Raw genomic sequence first — 19,254 nt, 5'->3', positions numbered from 1 at the left:
TTTTTTTTTAAAAAAGTATGTGAATCACCATACATTACATCATTAGTTTTTGATGTAGTGTTCCATGATTCATTGTTTGTGCATAACACCCAGTGCTCCACGCAGAATGTGCCCTCTTTAATACCCATCACCAGGCTAACCCATCCCCCCACCCCCCTCCCCTCTAGAACCCTCAGTTTGTTTTTCAGAGTCCATCGTCTCTAATGGTTACAATAAAAAAATATTAAAAAAAATATGTGACTTTAAGGATCAGATCGAATATGTGTTGTCAAGTACACAAATAATGATAGTTTTAAAAATGTTAGTATTTTTTTGGTAAAAAGTATTTTCTTTGAAGGAATTCATTAGTCAAAAGCCACCATCATAAAGATAACAACTCACCAAAAACCTCTTCTTTTTAATGGAGTGCAGGAGAAAGACCAGTTTAGGGTCAGACAGACCTACGTGTGAATTCCTAGCCATGAAAATTTGGGCAAGCTACTAAATCATTCTGAGGAATCAGATTCTTTGTCAGAAAATGCATAATTATACTTACGAGTGTTTAAAAATGCCCTCCTCTCTGCTGCTTAAAAAAGTTAACCTTTAGTCAACTATGTAACTGTGATCCTTTAGCAATCTGGTAAGAGTAACAATGTTAACATGTTTCTAGGCAACATTGCTTATGGTGGAAATAACCTCTGAAAGATAAACTGCATCTGTATCTGATAAACTTCATTGCAAATACCTGATAAGAAACAAATCGTGGACTTTTCAAAGCGCCAAGACTTGTAATTCTGCATATGCTCTTGGCTTCCTGGGAGCTGGGCCTGTGGAGTTGTTAACAGAGATCTGTCTCCATGGGTCATAAACCTATCAAGCTGGGATGGTTGCCACACCAGCCTGATAAGGCTCTCATCTCCTCAAGCAGGCTGTCACCTGTGGAAAAGCTGGCTCCCCTAAGGCTAATATGAATTGCTACAAGGTCTGCTGAGAGAAGCAAGTTGTGGTTTCTGTCCGAGAATTCTGTAAGTAAACTCAGGAGACTAAATGTCTAGTTAAGCCTAAGAAGACCCCTTGCTGGGCGTTACACTGCCAGGTATGCTTTGGAAACAAACATAATATATGTACATTGCCTTGTACACAAGTTCTCTGTGCAGAGTCCAGACTTTCCCAGCTTTCTAACACATCTCAAATATAGTTCTAATGTAAACAATGCCCCTTCTCTCCTCACCTCTCTATACCTCATTCAGCCTTGTCATGAGCATTCCAAGCTCAATTGTGTCTTCTACTAACATTTAACTGGTTCACTGGAACCAGAATAATGCCCTAACTTCCCACGTGTTCTCATAGGAAGGTGCTGCACAACGTAATATCCTTTATTTACAGGACAATAATCCCCTAAGATCAAGAACAAGGACATATACTTATTTGCACTCTTTCTAAAAATTCTGTAAGTTTTTTAACTTCAACTGAATAAGGATTCATTTTATTGCTTACTGAGAAGATATTCACAAATCACACAAGTGATAAGAGATAAAATTTTTAAAAAGCTTTTATTACTATATCACTTTGCCAACCACCAAGAAATACTTAGATATAATTTATAAAGTTATTGAAAATTACATCTTAGTTTTTAAAAATGCATTTGCTTAAAGTTTCAGGTTAAAGTAGATTTTAGAAAAGCTCTCCTAAATCTGCACACAATGGAAGTACTGGAATAAAAATTAATAAAATTAATTTTAATGTTCCAAAAACAATCCTTTTTTTGGCTATGTTAGATTTTTTTTAACTGATTTTTCTCAGCTCTAATGCAAAATCTACTGTTACATAAACATGGCTGTAGTTAGCCTAAAAAGGAGCTAATTTCATAATGTATTCCATTAATTATATTTATGCATGTATAAATATTTGCAATAAAGTGAAAACTGGAAAATACTTATTAATTAATAATAGACCAAAGAATACTTAATATAATCAGCTTCCGAATTAATAAGCAGCTAAGAAGTAAAAGACAGAAAAATAATTCCATGGAGAAACAGCACATACAGATTTTTCTTAAGTACATTTTAAAGAAGTTTCTAGATTTCGATAACAGAACATAACAAAAATAGTAAAATAAATTTAACACAGTCTACAACACAAACTTCCAAAACTTATTAGAGAATATAATCAGTAGGATTCTCAAAAATATTTCTAAAAACTTCCATTCTTGTATAGTTTCTTAGTAGCCATTTTTGCAAAGGGCTATCATTACATGTTTCCACAGTGGACTGCTGGGAGCCATCAGCTACTTTGCTTACTGAGAGACAGGACTGGGTGATTATGTGAAGAAGAGTGTGGGTCTGTTTGACAAAGAAAATAATGAATAATGACAAAATCAAGTACAAAGGCAGTAATCAATCAATCATTCTCAGCAACATACAATTTCTACTGGATAAGGATGGCAAGCACACATCACAGTAATTGCATCCATGGAGCTAGGAGCCACCTCCTTTTTAGATGGCGTTAGTACCAACTGTAGTAAGTAGGTGTAAATGAAGATAAGCCTGGGAAGCTGGAGAAAAGCCTGAGATCAAATGGTGAAACATTTTAAGCAAAGGTTATTTTGGACAGAAAAGGTATATTCTCAGTGTTCATTCTAGGGATAAAATGTTTTTTAGTGCTAAATGAGTTATTTTGTGAAGAGATATTTAAAACCGCTGAATATCCAGAGAGTTTTCAGTTATGGTTCTTGCCTTCTTCATTCCTTTGCCCTAAATTTGAGTGGATCCAAGGGAAAATCTAGGGGATGATTTAGCTTTAACTCTTTGCTTCACTTTGTACAGTGGGGTACTTGAATTGTTGCCACTACGTTTTCACAGGGCTAACCTATGTTAACAGAGTTGCACATAGGCATGGCCACATTCATCTAAATGTCAATTAGAAAGTTAATGAACTTCGTTTGATTTATTAAGGAGGCTAGTTTTGTTTTCATTTTTGTTTTTTTTAACCATACCTGAATTTCCTATCTATATTGTCTAAAATTCCTAAGCTTGTTAATCCTCTACCTTCAGTGATGTTTTTTTAAATCAAATTTTTCTTGATAAATGTCATGTTAACATCAAAGACTCCAGTGTTAGTGATTGTGGATTTCACCTGTTATTAAAAAGAAAAATGAATTATAAAGTCGCCCTTCGTTTAAAATGAAACAAAACTTGATCTCACTTATACTCAGGAAATATAACTCCAGAATGTAAGTACAGTATAATTTTTTTCCATGAAAAAACATTTGTAATATTTCCCCCAAAATATTATCATATGAATGACCATGAAAAAAATTCAAAGAACTTTCACTCCTGATGCTTCTGAAAAGCCATTAAACCAGAAGAAAAATTAGAACTCTCAAATAATCCCATTGAGATGAAGGGTATTTTTCATTTAAAAAAAACCTACAAAAACATTTAGTGTTTTCATTTGTTTGAAAAAGAAGTGTAGTTTACTTATTTTTCTGAGTATTCTGTCTAGAAGAGATACCAATTACTAATATTTTATGTGTTTTCTAGTTATTCTTAGTGTTTATATTATGCAAATGTATTAATTGTGGTCATCCATATATACTCCCACTTTATCATGGGTTTTCTTATCATTTCTTATTATCTGTCTTATCATTAAAATAATCTAAAAACATAAGAAACACACAATTTCTACAAAGTAGATTTGCCAGAAATCATTTCACTTTTCCATTTGGGGGGGGACTATTTTTCCAGTTTGGAGCTATTATAAATAATGCTGTAACAAACATCTCTGAACATCTCTTTCCACATCTATAACCATTTATTCAGAAATGATCCTTAGATGTGAAATCACAAGGTGAAAAGGTATGAGCATTTTAATACATACTGGCAAAGCTTTAAAATTATTTTGTAATAATAACAGTAGCAGCTAACATTTCTTGTGCTTATGATATGCCAGGGTACTGTATTGCATGTCAGTTTTACTACACGTACACCAGTATTGTGTGTCCCATTAAAAACATTTCTTGACAGAGGCTAAAGAAAGAGATAAAAGAACACAGATGAAATGATTTTTTATGTATGTATTTTTGATAGTTACAAATAGCCAATGAAAATGGAAAAAAAAAGTTAATTTAAATATTTCTCCTGTGCTGATTATTCAAGACTTTGCTTATTTTTATATTGGGTGTACATTTCTTTTTCCTTTAAATCCTCTTTATTAAGCATATCAGCCCTTACCATACTTGTTGCAAATGCCTCTCACAACACTGGAAGACTGTCACGTTCACTCAATTTTGAAGGTAACGTGACATAACCAGCTGATAGGAAGCATACTGCCACATATCTTTTCCTATTGCTTCATTTAAAATATTGACTAAAAAACAAGGTAATATGAACCCTAAGCTAGTATTGGTTTTTGTTTATAACATTACTTAATTATTCTCCTCTGAGGTATAAAGCACTAGTATTTCCTGACAGAATTTTAGCCATACTGCTTTAAGATATGCAAGAAAATGATTATAACTCCTGTTTTTAAACATATCTGTATGGTTTACTATCTAAGACAAGATGTGTCATGGAGTATCCCTCAATCTACCCTTTTGAAGAGGCAATTACTATTGAAATCAGGCTAGGAAAACAAGGTGAATGACAAAGTAAGACTTACAAAATTGTAAAATCAAGTCATACTTTTGTATGCACTTTCTTTAAAGAAAGCACCTTCTTTATTAAAAAGCACTAAGTGCAAAATGTGATAATGAGAAGAAGTGACTGCATGGTTGACTAGAGTCAATCACATAGGCCTCGGTGTAAAACATGCCATACTAAAATGAAGTTTAGTTGAAAGAGTTAAAAAGTTTAAAATGAAACTCAATTGTTATATATGATGATAAACAAAGTAAGAAAAAACAGACTGTTACAGATATTTAATAGCCAAGGCAGTAAGATTTCCCCTGTTGATATAGTACAAAATCATAATTTTTTAAAAATTAATATAATAAAGTTATTATTCAAAATATTAAATGTGATCTGAGAAGGTGAACTGTGTTTCATTAGAAAAGAATATGAGTATTCTAAAGACCAAGTGTCAATGTTTAAGAAACAAGAACTAAAATTACACTACTATACTACGGAAGTTCCTATTCACTAATTGAGTCTATGTAAGAAACCACAGCTTTGGGGTCAATGGGAATATGGAAAGGTAATGCTAGTCAGATATACACAGCCTTCTAAAGGTAAACTGAGCCACTGTTTTTATTAGGAGTTCTACACAGGGAAATGGCCGGGTTGCCATTATAGATTACTTACCTTGAAATTATATTGCCATTTACCTGCTTTCTGATAAAGGTAAATAAATAAAAGAGGAGGTTTTAAGTAAAGTATAAATATAAGCTTCTGTGATTTCAGTAAATATCAATCAGACATATTTTACCTACTGAAAAAAATCCTTTATCTAGTGACTCTGGGAAACACTGGATACAGATGGATATTGAATTCATTTTCTCAGTCAACTTGCTCAGTCACATGAAAAACAAGACTTATTTTTAGCATCATATTTTGCTCCCTTATTTTTTTCTTTGTTGCATAGTGTTTGTTGAGCATAAGTGTTCTGTTCTAAAATTAGATTCTTACACTGTATATAGCTGCTTGGATGTTCTAAAAGAAATGTAATTATGTGCATTTATTGTCAGAAAATGTAAATTTCAGATGGATTGGAACACAACTGCAATGTTCAAACAGAATATAAGAAAATCTGAATAAAATTGAATGGATGGATGATAGGACTTTATAATAATAATCTTTTTTTAAGGATTTTATTTATTTGAGAGAGTGAGTGAGAGAGAGAGAGAGAGAGAGAAGGAGAAGAGGGATAGGAAGAAGCAGACCCCCATCTGAGCCGGGAACCCGACACAGGACTCGATCCTGGAACTCCGGGATCATGACCTGAGCCAAAGGCAGATGCATAACCGACTGAGCCACCTAGGCGTCCCTAAAAATCATCCTTAAAATGTTTCAGTGAGATGAAATATAGGGTTCCTTTTTTCTTTTTTTTTTGTTTTAATTCTGTGGCAATGGCTTTCATAGCAACAAAGTGTTCAGGTAATTTATTTAAGAGATTCTAGACCGGGGAGGATCTTGTAATTTTGCTAATGATGCTCAGTTGCCCTCAAATTGAACACATTTAACCACTATAAAGTGGTACCGAATTAAATTCATGGCTGTTAAAAAATATTTAGCTAAGAAGGTAGGAACCTCTGTATTTAGAATCAAAGTTGGCCAAGACATGTATTTATTACCAACATGTGCTTAGTTTCATTCAAATAAAAGGAGAAGCAATTAGATCATAATTGTATTATGAATATGTGTAAAGTTTGTAAGCAATCAGACCATACTGACAAAGTAGTTTTATGACTGTTCAACTAAATAGATAATGTTTATTGCAGAATATCTTTCCAGTTATTAAGGAGAAATTCTATGTGAATAAAATTTGGTACCACAAATAACTGATAATATTTAATAATTCCTTTCATTTATTATAGTAATACATTTAGCTTTTCAGATCAGCATCATTAAAAGCACCTAATTGTTCCTAGTTTTTCAATGTGGTATAGTAGAAAGAGGCAATGTAGTATAGTAGAAAGATTACTAAATTCAGTGCCAGAAACCTGAGGTCTAAAACCTAGAGAAGCTATTTAAACACTCTAAGCTTACATTTTATATTGTGAGGAATACAAATAATAATATTATCTTCTCGGCCTATTGTTAGAGTTGCTTGAGAAAACAGATGAAATTTTAGACACTCAATAAATTTCATTCCCTTTCTTTCCCCCCATCACTCACCTAAGAAGCAAACTGGATAGACTCCATGTTTTGAGGCTTTATGATACTCTTTCAGCTTTTCCCTACATATTCCAATAATTCTCCTATTTACGACTTGCTTTTCTAAAACTGCAAGTATTATGGGTGATAAAGTGATGGAATATTTGAGCTCTTCACACTGCGAGATTCACATTGTACTGGTAACTAGCTTTCTTGGATTACTTTCTTAGAACTGAACTCCGTCCCTGCTGCTGGTGGTGTGATCTTTGTGCTTACTTTCCTCCTGATACAGGCTGAAAGAAGAGAACTTAAGAAAAGTTTCAGGTCTTGTAATTCTGTGAACTTCACCAAGTTTTATTCTGCTTTGATAGTACACCACCTCAGAGGTTTCTCAAAGAAAAATAATTTTGCCTTTGACAGCAGTAGATAAAGAATTTAATTAAAGAAGTAGCAAGGAGTACTTTCTACTTCCCACGGGGTGGATGCCAGACCAGGGCTACTTGGCAATGACTCCTCTTTCCCATCTCAGCCTCTCTCACCCTCCCTCCCTCTCCCCCATCTCTCCTTGAGGCCTGTCATTTTCCAAAGTGTATTTATGCTTTTTCCTAACTCTACAGTAATTCCAACAGTGTATAAAGACTAAGGAAGATAAGTAGATGTTTAGCCACTGTCTAGACCTGTCCTTCTCAAACTTCAATATATATGTAAATGACCTGGGGATTTTTTTTTTTTTAAGATTTTATTTATTTGACAGAAAGAAATAGCGAGAGAGGGAACACAAGCAGGGGGATTGGGAGAGGGAGAAGCAGGCTTCCCGCGGAGCAGGGAGCCCGATATGGGACTCAATCCCAGGACTCTGGGATCATGACCTGAGACAAAGGCAGCCACTTAACCGACTGAGCCACCCAGGTGCCCGACCTGGGGATTTGTTAAAAGGTAGATTCTGATACAGTGTGTCTAGTAGGGTTCTCAGATTCCTAAGTTTTAAAGAGTTCCCAGGTGATGTTACTAGTCCCAGAATCACACTTTGGGTGGCAAGGGTTGGGACTATTCTGTAGACTAAAGTGACCTCAAGTATTGTATTTCAATTTCTTTAAAATAAAAAAAAGGCTCTTTCTTTTTCACAAATAAAATCAATCTTATTCAAAGCTGAAATTTCCAGAAAGGCAATTCATGATTCCTACAATTATTTGATTCTTTTGTGACTTCTCTACATTGTGATTTATACATTCATAAATTTGGCAAAAAATCTATACTTTGATTTAAAATATTAAATTTAGGCAGGTTGAACATCACAATTGAATTTTGAAAACATAAACATATAGGAGAGTAGAGTAAGCTATGTTACATAATCATTGCAATGATCAGATTGTTCATTTAAAAACGATCTCTCAATATTTATGGCATATTATAAGCTTTTTTGTGTGTGTTCTAGAAACAAAGTTTACATGATACAAAATATCACAATGCTTGAAAAATCCTACAATATATAACTATTAGTTATCCAAAATAGTAAATTTACAAAAATCACTTCTATGTCCTAGGTGAAGCAACCTATTTTTTTTTCTCTTTTCTGTCAAAATCCCTCAGTATTCAACAGTCTTTCTACTGGCTGATAAAAACATAAAATATACACCTATGTACCAACAATATAGTTATTTCGGAAATTAAAGAATCTGAGTTATGACTATAGCAGCCATCATCTACTCAAAGATAAAAGTTTGAAGATTTTAAGTGATATTCTGAAATTCAGCACCGCTTCATCTTATAAAAAGTATGTACACTCATTCCCCTTTCCTTAGAAATACATGCTAGATTTCTTTACTTTTAGCGCAAGCCCAGTGAAGTTCTGGGCTCCTGGTGAAAACTAAAGAGCAAGAGCAACAATAACAATAACAAATTATTTTAAAAAATACTACTTGCAGGATTTCTCCTTTATCTGTACATTTATCTGTACTTTTCCTAATAGAAGAGGGAGGGAACCAAGGCTCCAGGTTTACCCCCATGTATTATTGAAGGAAATATCTTCTGCAGTCTTAATATAAAGTGGTGATGATGAGACCTCAAGAGAAAAAAATGGGGGGTCAGACAGAAGTAAACGAGGTATTGGGGAGACAAGAGACTGAACAGAACACACTGGTGCATTATAGGAAAGATTCGGGACATTTGCCCTTCCTTATGTCCCAGAAGAAGGGTATTGTATGTCCAAAGAGCATGGTTATATTACATAAATTTTAAAGCCAAATTTTAACCCTACACAATCAGTTTCAAATCACATAAAAATTCAATAAGTTTTCCTGCTAAGAAACTACAACATCATGCAAATTGAAATAACATTCAAAAAGTTTTTAAAAAGAAGACCTTATTGCAGTATCAGTAATACCAAGGACTCTGTAGTTTTTAAAATGTTACACTGGAAGTGTATCTTAGGCTTAGGTAGAACACTGCATTTGTGAAATTCATTTGCCTCTAGTGCATTATTTATCTTGCAAGAGTAGCTTATTTCTTATCTTAAATAAGTCACCAACCATTTAATAATGTGGAAAATGTAACACAGATGACCCAATTCGTTTTGCTAAGCCAAGAGAACTGAAAGAAATGAAACTGTTTCAAGGCAACTTCCTTATGGAGAAGAAAATATTTCTTTTTTAGTAGCTCCATCTGATGGTTGATCTGGTTTTTACACACTGCCTGGCTATAAATTCCCAACCGTAATTTTATTGTTTTCTCTCCTTCTCTTCTACCAGAAAGATGTGCTATATTGAGAAAATGCCGCTTAGCTGATTATGTGCCTAATTAGTTTATTGAATTTTGCAAAGTATTTACTATTATAAAGAGCATTCATGGTAATCTTATCAGCTTTTTTCTTTTTTTTCCCCTTAAATTGAGAAGGATAAATTTCACCAATTACAACAGTATACAATTTAAAATTTGAAAAATGGAAATATTGTTGATATTGTCCTATAATGTGCATCTTCATACATACCTCTCAGATAAGCATAGCTGGTGCCTTGCCTAATTTATGTTAAGCACGTACACGTGCTAACACACTGTAAGCACATAAAAATGACTTTATTTTCCTTATTCATTTTTTATGCTAATGAACTCCTTTGACAAAACCCTATTTATATACTATACCATCCTAATGCTATCAGATAGGAGCATGCATGCTTGAAAATACAGTTCTTCCAGGGTAGAAAAATAGCTTAGGATTGAAGCGTATTTGAAATATATAACTGAGTTTAAGCATTAAATAATAAGTAAATTAAGGAAAAGACTATACCTCAGCATCATATTCCCATAACTGATTTCCTCTCATGTGGTGGCATTTTAGCATAATTACAGGTCCACTGAGTCTAGACACATCCAAGCACAAGTCATCGGTTCGGATTTCTTTGTCAGCAGTATAAGAAAATACCTGAAAATATAAAATTCAACTAATAAAACAATCTCCTTAAAAACAAAAAAGTCACAGTATAGCAGATTTCTCTGTGGAAGCATTCATATCAACTTGTGTTTTCAAATGGTCTCTGCTGTGTGATCTTGAGAAAGCTAGTCCTTTTCCTCAACTGCAAAATAGGGACAGGGTTATCTGTGTTATAAGGTTTTTGTGAAACCTCAATTTAACAAATTAAATTATTAAACACATTATTTACTGGCACCGTATTTCCTGCACTGTACTTGCCTTATATACCTCACAACAGATTCAGTAAAATAGTTTGTTAACTATATGGGACTGTATGAGGGCAGTCCTTGTTGTCACCACCGTACGACCAATTCCCCAACTCTACAGAGAGAATGATGTTTTTCATAAAGGCGTTTAAATCTTTCTCTCCATAAGAACACCATGTACATTTTATTAAATATTGTCAGTGTGTTTCCAAACGTTGTAGCATTAGCTTCTCTAGAGACCTCATTAAAGAAAGGTAGGCTCTGTGCTTATCTTTCTCATATGGTTATAGCTGGGCTTGGCTACAGTTCTTCTCAAAATATCCAAGAAATGTTAAGGTGGAGTGTAGATTCACTGTTAGCTAATTTAAACTGATACTATAATAATCTCTATGTTTTAAACTCCTGGCATGAATAATTTATTTATAACATTGATTATTAAAGGGTCACGAGAATTATTAAGTTAATAATTACAAAAGTTATTTTCTTCTGTTTGCTCTGATAAGCATGGTTTGGTATTCTGTGGGTATTTTTTTTCTTTACAATGTCAAGAGGGAGCGTAATGAGGAAGCTTATCCGAGGATCTTTTAGTTTCCCGTAACAGTCCGGTAAAATCAGAGGAAGTCAGCTCAATATTCCCCTATAAATTCTGGAGCCCTAGTGTGTTAGCTGAACAAATTAGTCTTGAAGGGGTTGCCTCTACAGCACTGTGACTCAGGGCTTCCCTGAAAATCACAAGTGGTAGGAGAAAAATGCAAAAGAAATTCTTCACAAAGATGTAAAAACTTGAGAAGTAGATGAGGTTCATTTAATTGAACTATATAAAATACAGATTTCATGTATGGCATTCAGAAAAATAATTTCCTATCTTTAGTACTTTTTAATGTACATACTTCTAATGGTAATTATGATGAAACTAAGAAAAGAAACACCCATCAGATATTAGTACTATATCCTTTCCAAACATGGTATTTATTAATACAATACTTAGTTTAATACAAACATTTAATTAAGTAAATGAATTGAGTAGTAAACCTTAATTTGAAGGAGCGAAATTTCTAGAGAAATTTCTTTTATCTTTTGTTTTAACGTGAAGTATAATTTTCCACATAGAAATTATACTCTTTTAGTTGTATACAGATGCCAGTGTAAATGGAGACAGCAAAGCATCCACATCTGCCAGTAATTTTGTATGAGTATAATTACGGCCTGAACAATGATTTCTCCTCAGGTCTCTTATGATAGTTGGGAAACTTTACCTAGTGAGAGAAGTCAACCACTTTCTTTGTTCCTTAAGTCCTAACTGTAATTCATTTTACGGTCAATCAGTAGCTATTTTAAGTGACTTACATTCAAGAAAGATTTATTCGTAGAATATTTTCTGAGCCTATATATATTATCTGAAATTGTCTTTCTTTGGCCTTTGTACTTGAAGAAAAATTTAACTGATGTTAAATACTTGGCCCACAAATAATTTTTCCTTTAAAAAGATCTGTATATAATGCTTTCATTATTTTCTGGCATTAATTGGTTAACAAATCCGAACGAATAATTAACAGGATTAATTTATTTTTCATACCTGAGAATCTCATTTTTATGCTGAAGTGTTTCTAGGGTGGTTTTTATTCTGTATAATAATAAAAAGTCAGTGCATGCCAGTATATACATCTTTCTTGATTTTATCTGGAAATTATTAGGCTTGATCTCAATTATTTACCCTATATATCTATCCTCTTTTTACCCAACATTGTCATCTTTCTGCTTTTTCATATCTCCTGCCATAGGAGGCTCATGGAACTCACTTTGGGATAGACTAAAATTTTTTTTAATTTTTATTGTTATGTTAATCACCATACATTACATCATTAGTTTTTCATGTAGTCTTCCATGATTCATTGTTTGTGCATAACACCCAGTGCTCCATGCAGAACGTGCCCTCTTTAAGACCCATCACCAGGCTAACCCATCCCCCCACTCTCCCCCCCTCTAGAACCCTTAGTTTGTTGTTCAGAGTCCATCGTCTCTCATGGTTCGTCTCCCCCTCCGACTTACTCCCCTTCATTCTTCCCCTCCAGCTATCATCTTCTTTATCTTTTGTCTTAACATATGTTGCATTATTTGTTTCAGAAGTACAGATCTGTGATTCAACAGTCTTGCACAATTCACAGCGCTCACCATAGCACATACCCACCCCAATGTCTATCACCCAGCCACCCCATCCCTCCCACCCCTCACCACTCCAGCAACACTCAGTTTGTTTCCTGAGATTAAGAATTGCTCATATTACTGAGGTCATATGATACATGTCTTTCTCTGATTGACTTCTTTCACTCAGCATAACACCCTCCAGTTCTATCCACGTCATTGCTAATGGCAAGATCTCATTCCTTTTGATGGTTGCATAATATTCCATTGTGTATATATACCACTTCTTCTTTATCCATTCATCTGTCGATGGACATCTTGGCTCTTTCCACAGTTTGTCTATTGTGGACATTGCTGCTATAAACATTGGGGTGCACGTAACCCTTCAGATCGCTACATTTGTATATTTGTGGTAAATACCCAGTGGTGAAATTGCTGGATCGTATGGTAGCTCTATTTTCAACTGTTTGAGGAACCTCCATACTGTTTTCCAGAGGGGTTACACCAGCTTGCATTCCCACCAACAGTATAGGAGAGTTCCCCTTTCTCTGCATCCCTGCCAACATCTGTCGTTTCCTGACTTGTTAATTTTAGCCATTCTGACTGGGGTGAGGTGGTATCTCATTGAGGTTTTCATTTGGATTTCCCTGATGCCGAGCAACGTTGAGCACTTTTTCATGTGTCTGTTGGCCATTTGGATGTCTTCTTTGGAAAAATGTCTGTTCATGTCTTCTGCCCATTTTTTTTTTAAGATTTTATTTATTTATTTGAGAGAGAGAGAATGAGAGATAGAGAGCACAAGAGGGAAGAGGGTCAGAGGGAGAAGCAGACTCCCCACCGAGCAGGGAGCCTGATGTGGGACTTGATCCCGGAACTCCAGGATCATGACCTGAGCCGAAGGCAGTCGCTTAACCAACTGAGCCACCCAGGCGCCCCTGCACATTTCTTGATTGGATTATTTGTTCTTTGGGTGTTGAGTTTGATAAGTTCTTTATAGATTTTGGACACTAGCCCTTTATCTAATATGTCAATTGCAAATATTTTCTACCATTCTGTCTGTCGGTTGTCTTTTGGTTTTGTGGACTGTTTCTTTTGCTGTGCAAAAGCTTTTTATCTTGATGAAAGCCCAATAGTTCATTTTTGCCCCTGCTTCCCTTGCCTTTGGCAATGTTTCTAGGAAGAAGTTCCTGTGGCTGAGGTCGAAGAGGTTGCTACCTGTGTTCTCCTTTAGGATTTTGATGGACTCCTGTCTCACATTTAGGTATTCCAACTATTTCGAGTCTATTTTTGTGTATGGTGTAAGGAAATGGTCCAGTTTCATTCTTCTGCATGTGGCTGTCAAATTTTCCCAACACCATTTGTTGAAGATACTGTCTTTTTTTTCCATTAGACATTCTTTCCGCTTTGTCAAAGATTAGTTGACCATACAGTTGAGGGTCCATTTCTGGGCTCTTGATTCTGTTCCATTGTTCGATGTGTCTGTTTTTGTGCCAGTACCATACTGTCTTGATGATGACAGCTTTGTAATAGAGCTGGAAGTCCGGAATTGTGATGCCGCCAGCTTTGCTTTTCTTTTTCAATATTCCTCTGGATGTTTGTGGTCTCTTCTGGTTCCATACAGATTTTAGGATTATTTGTTCCATTTCTTTGAAAAAAAAGTGGATGGTATTTTGATGGGGATTGCATTGAATGTGTAGATTGCTCTAGGTAGCATTGACATCTTCACAATGTTGGTTCTTCCAATCCATGAGCATGGAACGTTTTTCCATTTCTTTGTGTCTTCTTCAATTTCTTTCATGAGTATTTTATAGTTTTCTGAGTACAGATCCTTTGTCTCTTTGGTTAAATTTATTCCTAGGTATCTTATGGTTTTGGGTGCAATTGTAAATGGGATCAACTCCTTGATTTGTCTCTCTTCTGTCTCGTTGTTGGTGTATAGGAATGCCACTGATTCCTGTGCATTGATTTTATATCCTGCTACTTTACTGAATTCCTGTATGAGTTCTAGCAGTTTTGGGGTGGAGTCTTTTGGGTTTTCCACATACAGTATCATATCATCTGCAAAGAGTGAGAGTTTGACGTCCTCTTTGCTGATTTGGATGCCTTTGATTTCTTTTTCTTGTCTGATTGCTGTGGCTAGGACTTCTAATACTATGTTGAATAGCACTGGTGATAGTGGACATCCCTGCCGCATTCCTGACCTTAGGGGAAAAGCTCTCAGCTTTTCCCCATTGAGAATGATATTCGCTGTAGGTTTTTCATAGATGGCTTTTATGATAATTGAGGTATGTACCCTCTATCCCTATACTCTGAAGAGTTTTGATCAAGAAAGGATGCTGTACTTTGTCAAATGCTTTTTCTGCATCTATTGAGAGGATCATATGATTCTTGTTCTTTCTTTTGTTAATGTATTGTATCCCGTTGATTGATTTGCGGATGTTGAACCAGCCTTGCAGCCCAGGGATAAATCCCACTTGGTCATGGTGCATAATCATTTTAATGTACCGTTGGATCCTATTGGCTAGTATTTTGGTGAGAATTTTTGCATCCATGTTCATCAAGGATATTGGTCTGTAATTATCCTTTTTGTTGGGGTCTTTGTCTGGTTTTGGGATCAAGGTAATGGTGGCCTCATAAAATGAGTTTGGAAGTTTTCCTTCCATTTCTATTTTTTGGAACAGTTTCAGGAGAATAGGTATTAATTCTTCTTTAAATGTCTGATAGAATTCCCCTGGGAAGCCATCTGGCCCTGGGCTTTTGTTTGTTGGGAGATTTTTGATGACTGCTTCAATTTCCTTAGTCGTTACAGGTCTGTTCAGGTTTTCTATTTCTTCCTGGTTCAATTTTGGTAGTGATACATCTCTAGGAATGTACCCATTTCTTCCAGGTTATCTAATTTGCTGGCATAGAGTTGGTCATAATATGTTCTTATAATTGTTTGTATATCTTTGGTGTTGGTTGTGATCTCTCCTCTTTCATTCATGATTTTGTTGATTTGGGTCATTTCTCTTTTCTTTTTGATAAGTCTGGCCAGGGGTTTACCAATCTTGTTAATTCTTTCAAAGAACCAGCTCCTAGTTTCCTTGATCTATTCTACTGTTCTTTTGGTTTCTAGTTCATTGATTTCTGCTCTGATCTTTATTATTTCTCTTCTCCTGCTGGGTTTAGGCTTTATTTGCTGTTCTTTCTCCAGCTCCTTTAGGTGTAGGGTTAGGTTGTGTATTTGAGACCTTTCTTGTTTCTTGAGAAAGGTTTGTATTGCTATATACTTTCCTCTCAGGACTGCCTTTGCTGTATCCCAAAGACATTGAACAGTTGTGTTATCATTTTCATTGGTTTCCATGAATTTTTTTAATTCTTCTTTAATTTCCTGGTTGACCCATTCATTCTTTAGTAGGATGCTCTTTAGCCTCCATGTATTTGAGTTCTTTCTGACTTTCCTCTTGTGATTGAGTTCTAGTTTCAAAGCATTGTGGTCTGAAAATATGCAGGGAATGATCCCAATCTTTTGGTACCAGTTGAGACCTGATTTGTGACCTAGGATGTGATCAATTCTGGAGAACGTCCCATGGGCACTAGAGAAGAATGTGTATTCCGTTGCTTTGGGATGGAATGTTCCGAATATGTCTGTGAAGTCCATTTGGTCCAGTGTGTCATTTAAAGTCTTTATTTCCTTGTTGATCTTTTGCTTAGATGATCTGTCCATTTCAGTCAGGGGGGTGTTAAAGTCCCCCACTATTATTATATTGTTGTCAATGTGTTTCTTTGCTTTTGTTATTAATTGCCTTATATAATCGGCTCCTCCCATGTTAGGGGCATAGATATTTACAATTGTTAGATCTTCTTGGTGGATAGACCCTTTAAGTAGGATATAGTGTCCTTCTTCAACTCTTATTACAGTCTTTGTTTTAAAATCTAATTTGTCTGATATAAGGATTGCCACCCCAGCTTTCTTTTGGTGTCCATTAGCATGGTAAATGGTTTTCCACCCCCTCACTTTCAATCTGGGGGTGTCTTTGGGTCTAAAATGAGTCTCTTGCAGACAGCATATCGATGGGTCTTGTTTTTAATCCAATCTGATAGCCTGCGTCTTTTGATTGGGGCATTTAGCCCATTTACATTCAAGGTAGCTATTTAAAGATATGAATTTAGTTCCATTGTATTTCCTGTAAGGTGACTGTTAGTGTATATTGTGTATGTTCCTTTCTGATCTATGCTGCTTTTAGGCTCTTTCTTTGCTTAGAGGACCCCTTTCAATATTTCTTGGAGGGCTGGTTTCGTGTTTGCAAACTCCTTTAGTTTTTGTTTGTCCTGGAAGCTTTTTATCTCTCCTTCAATTTTCACTGAGAGTCTAGCTGGATATAGTATTCTTGGCTGCATATTTTTCTCGTTTAGTGCTCTGAAGATATCATGCCAGTCCTTTCTGGCCTGCCAGGTCTCTGTGGATAGGTCTGTTGTCAATCTAATATTTCTACCATTGTAGGTTACATATCTTTTCTCCCGAGCTGCTTTCTGGATTTTCTCTTTGTCTCTGAGACTCGTAAGTTTTACTATTAGATGGCGGGGTGTTGACCTATTTTTATTGACTTTGAGAGGGGTTCTCTGTGCCTCCTGGATTTTGATGCCTGTTTCCTTCCCCACATTAGGGAAGTTCTCTACTATTATTTGCTCCAATATACCTTCTGCCCCCTCTCTCTTTCTTCTTCTGGGATCCCAATTATTCTAATGTTGTTTCATCTTGTCGTATCACTTAGCTCTCAAATTCTGCCTTCGTGATCCTGTAGTTGTTTCTCTCTCTTTTTCTCAGCCTCTCTATTTTCCAACATTTGGTCTTCTATATCGCTGATTCTCTCTTCTGCCTCATTTATCCTAGCAGTTAGTGCCCCCATTTTTGATTGCACCTCATTAATAGCCTTTTTGATTTCGACTTGGTTAGATTTTAGTTCTTTTATTTCTCCAGAAAGCGTTTCCCTAATAACTTCCATGCTTTTTTCAAGCCCAGCTAGTATCTTTAAAGTCATGATTCTGAACTCTAGGTCCAACATCATACTAATGTCCATATTGAGTAGGTCCCTGGCTGACGGTACTACCTCTTGTTCTTTTTGCTGAGGTGATTTTTTTTGTCTTGTCATTTTGTCCACAGGAGAACAGATGAATGAGAGAACAAAATGCTAACAGGTTAACAACGTCCCCAGCAAATATACTCTATACAAATCAGAAAAGACCTGAAACCAGGGGAAAAGAAAGGGAAAGAAAGAAAAAAGAAAGAGAAAAGAAAGAAAAAGGAAAAGAAAAAGAAAAAGATTAAAACAAAACCAGAACAATAAAAAAAAAAAAACAGAATATGATCAAATATGATCAGGCTAGTGCATGGATCAGTGCCACACACTAGATTTTGGGTGTATTTTGGTCTGTTAGAAAAAAGTCCCTCCTAAAATTTTAAAGGAAGAAAGACTTATATATGTACAAAATATCAGTTGATACAATGAAGGGATGGAAGATGACAGTAAAGATGAAAATTATAGAAGATTTTATAAAAGGAATTGATAAGATAAGAAGTTTGAAAAAAGAAATAAGAAGATTTAAAAAAAAAAAAGGAGAGAATGTGATCAGGCAGGAGACTAGAACAAAGCCATACACTAGTGATTTAGGGTATATTTTGATCTGTTAGAAGAAACTATATCTCAAAATTTTAAAGAGAGAACGCTTTATATATATATGCCAAAAATAAGGGTAACTACTATGAAGGGATAAAATATGACTCTAAAAATGAAAAATAAAAAATATTTTTTTAAAAAAGGGATTGATAAGATGTTGGTTGAAAAAGGGAAAAAGAAAAATTAAAAAAAATACAGTTAAAAAAATTAACTTTGAAAAACTCATGAATCGTAAAAAAAAGCCATGAATTGTATGTGCAGTATTCCCCTAGCGCTGGAGTTCTCCCGTTCTCCTTGATCAGTAAACTCGGTCTTGCCTTGCTGGCTGTTCGTGCTGATCTTCTGGGAGAGGGGCCTGTTGCCGTGGTTCCCAAATGTCTTTGCCGGAGGCGGAATTGCCCCGCCCTTGTCGGTCTCGGCTAAGCAAGCTGCTCGGGTTTGCTCTCAGGAGCTTTTGTTCTCTGCAAGCTCTGGTACAGCTTTGGAGGACCAGGGTGAAAATGGTGGCCTCCCAATCTCCACCCGGAGGAGCTGAGAACTCGGGGCCCTGCTCCTCAGTGCGCCCCCAGAGAAAGACAGTCAGTCAAGACAGAAAGACAGCCACTCCTGTCTCCCTGGTCTCCGGCTGCACTTCGTGCTCACCCGGCCTGTGACCAAGCGTTTTTATCTCTGGCACCCGACCCCATGTGGAGTCTCCAAACCCAGCAGATCCCTGCGGTGCGCTACCGTGCCGCTCCTCCCGGGGGAGGAAGGGGAGTCTTCCCGGATCTGCCGCTTGTTGGGTCCCTGCTGGAGGAGCAGTGGCCCGACTGTCACCGATCACAGTTTATGGCAACCCCGAGCTGAGAGCCCGCACCTCGGCTCCGTCTCTGCAGCCGGCTTCCCCGCCCCGACACCTGGGAGCTCTGGCGCACTCAGGCACCCCCGGTCTTTCTGTGACCCTGAGGGTCCTGAGACCACACTGTCCCGGGAGGATTCCACCCCCTGCTTAG

The 19,254-nt window shown here is 36.1% G+C and overlaps 1 protein-coding gene across 2 annotated transcripts in view; it reads right to left on the bottom strand.

Moving 5' to 3' along the window:
- GALNT13 (polypeptide N-acetylgalactosaminyltransferase 13) overlaps nucleotides 1-19,254 on the bottom strand; it is a 565,045-nt gene that overhangs the window by 7,781 nt on the left and 538,010 nt on the right. The window contains exons 12-13 of one of the 2 annotated variants that reach the window (XM_027590904.2): nucleotides 10,075-10,209; nucleotides 1,655-2,321 (exon numbers count right to left, since the gene is read on the bottom strand). In XM_027590904.2, coding sequence (XP_027446705.1) covers nucleotides 2,136-2,321; nucleotides 10,075-10,209 — 321 coding nt within the window. In that variant the 3' untranslated portion in view covers nucleotides 1,655-2,135. Of the gene's footprint in view, nucleotides 1-1,654; nucleotides 2,322-10,074; nucleotides 10,210-19,254 lie in introns of those variants that run through there. The other variant, XM_027590905.2, reaches the window with a different exon arrangement.

This window comes from Zalophus californianus, chromosome 3 (genome assembly GCF_009762305.2).
Source record: "Zalophus californianus isolate mZalCal1 chromosome 3, mZalCal1.pri.v2, whole genome shotgun sequence".
Taxonomy (NCBI): Eukaryota; Metazoa; Chordata; class Mammalia; order Carnivora; family Otariidae; genus Zalophus; species Zalophus californianus.
The sequence above is the reverse complement of the archived record's forward strand: the minus strand, read 5'-3'. Positions and strand labels throughout refer to the sequence as shown.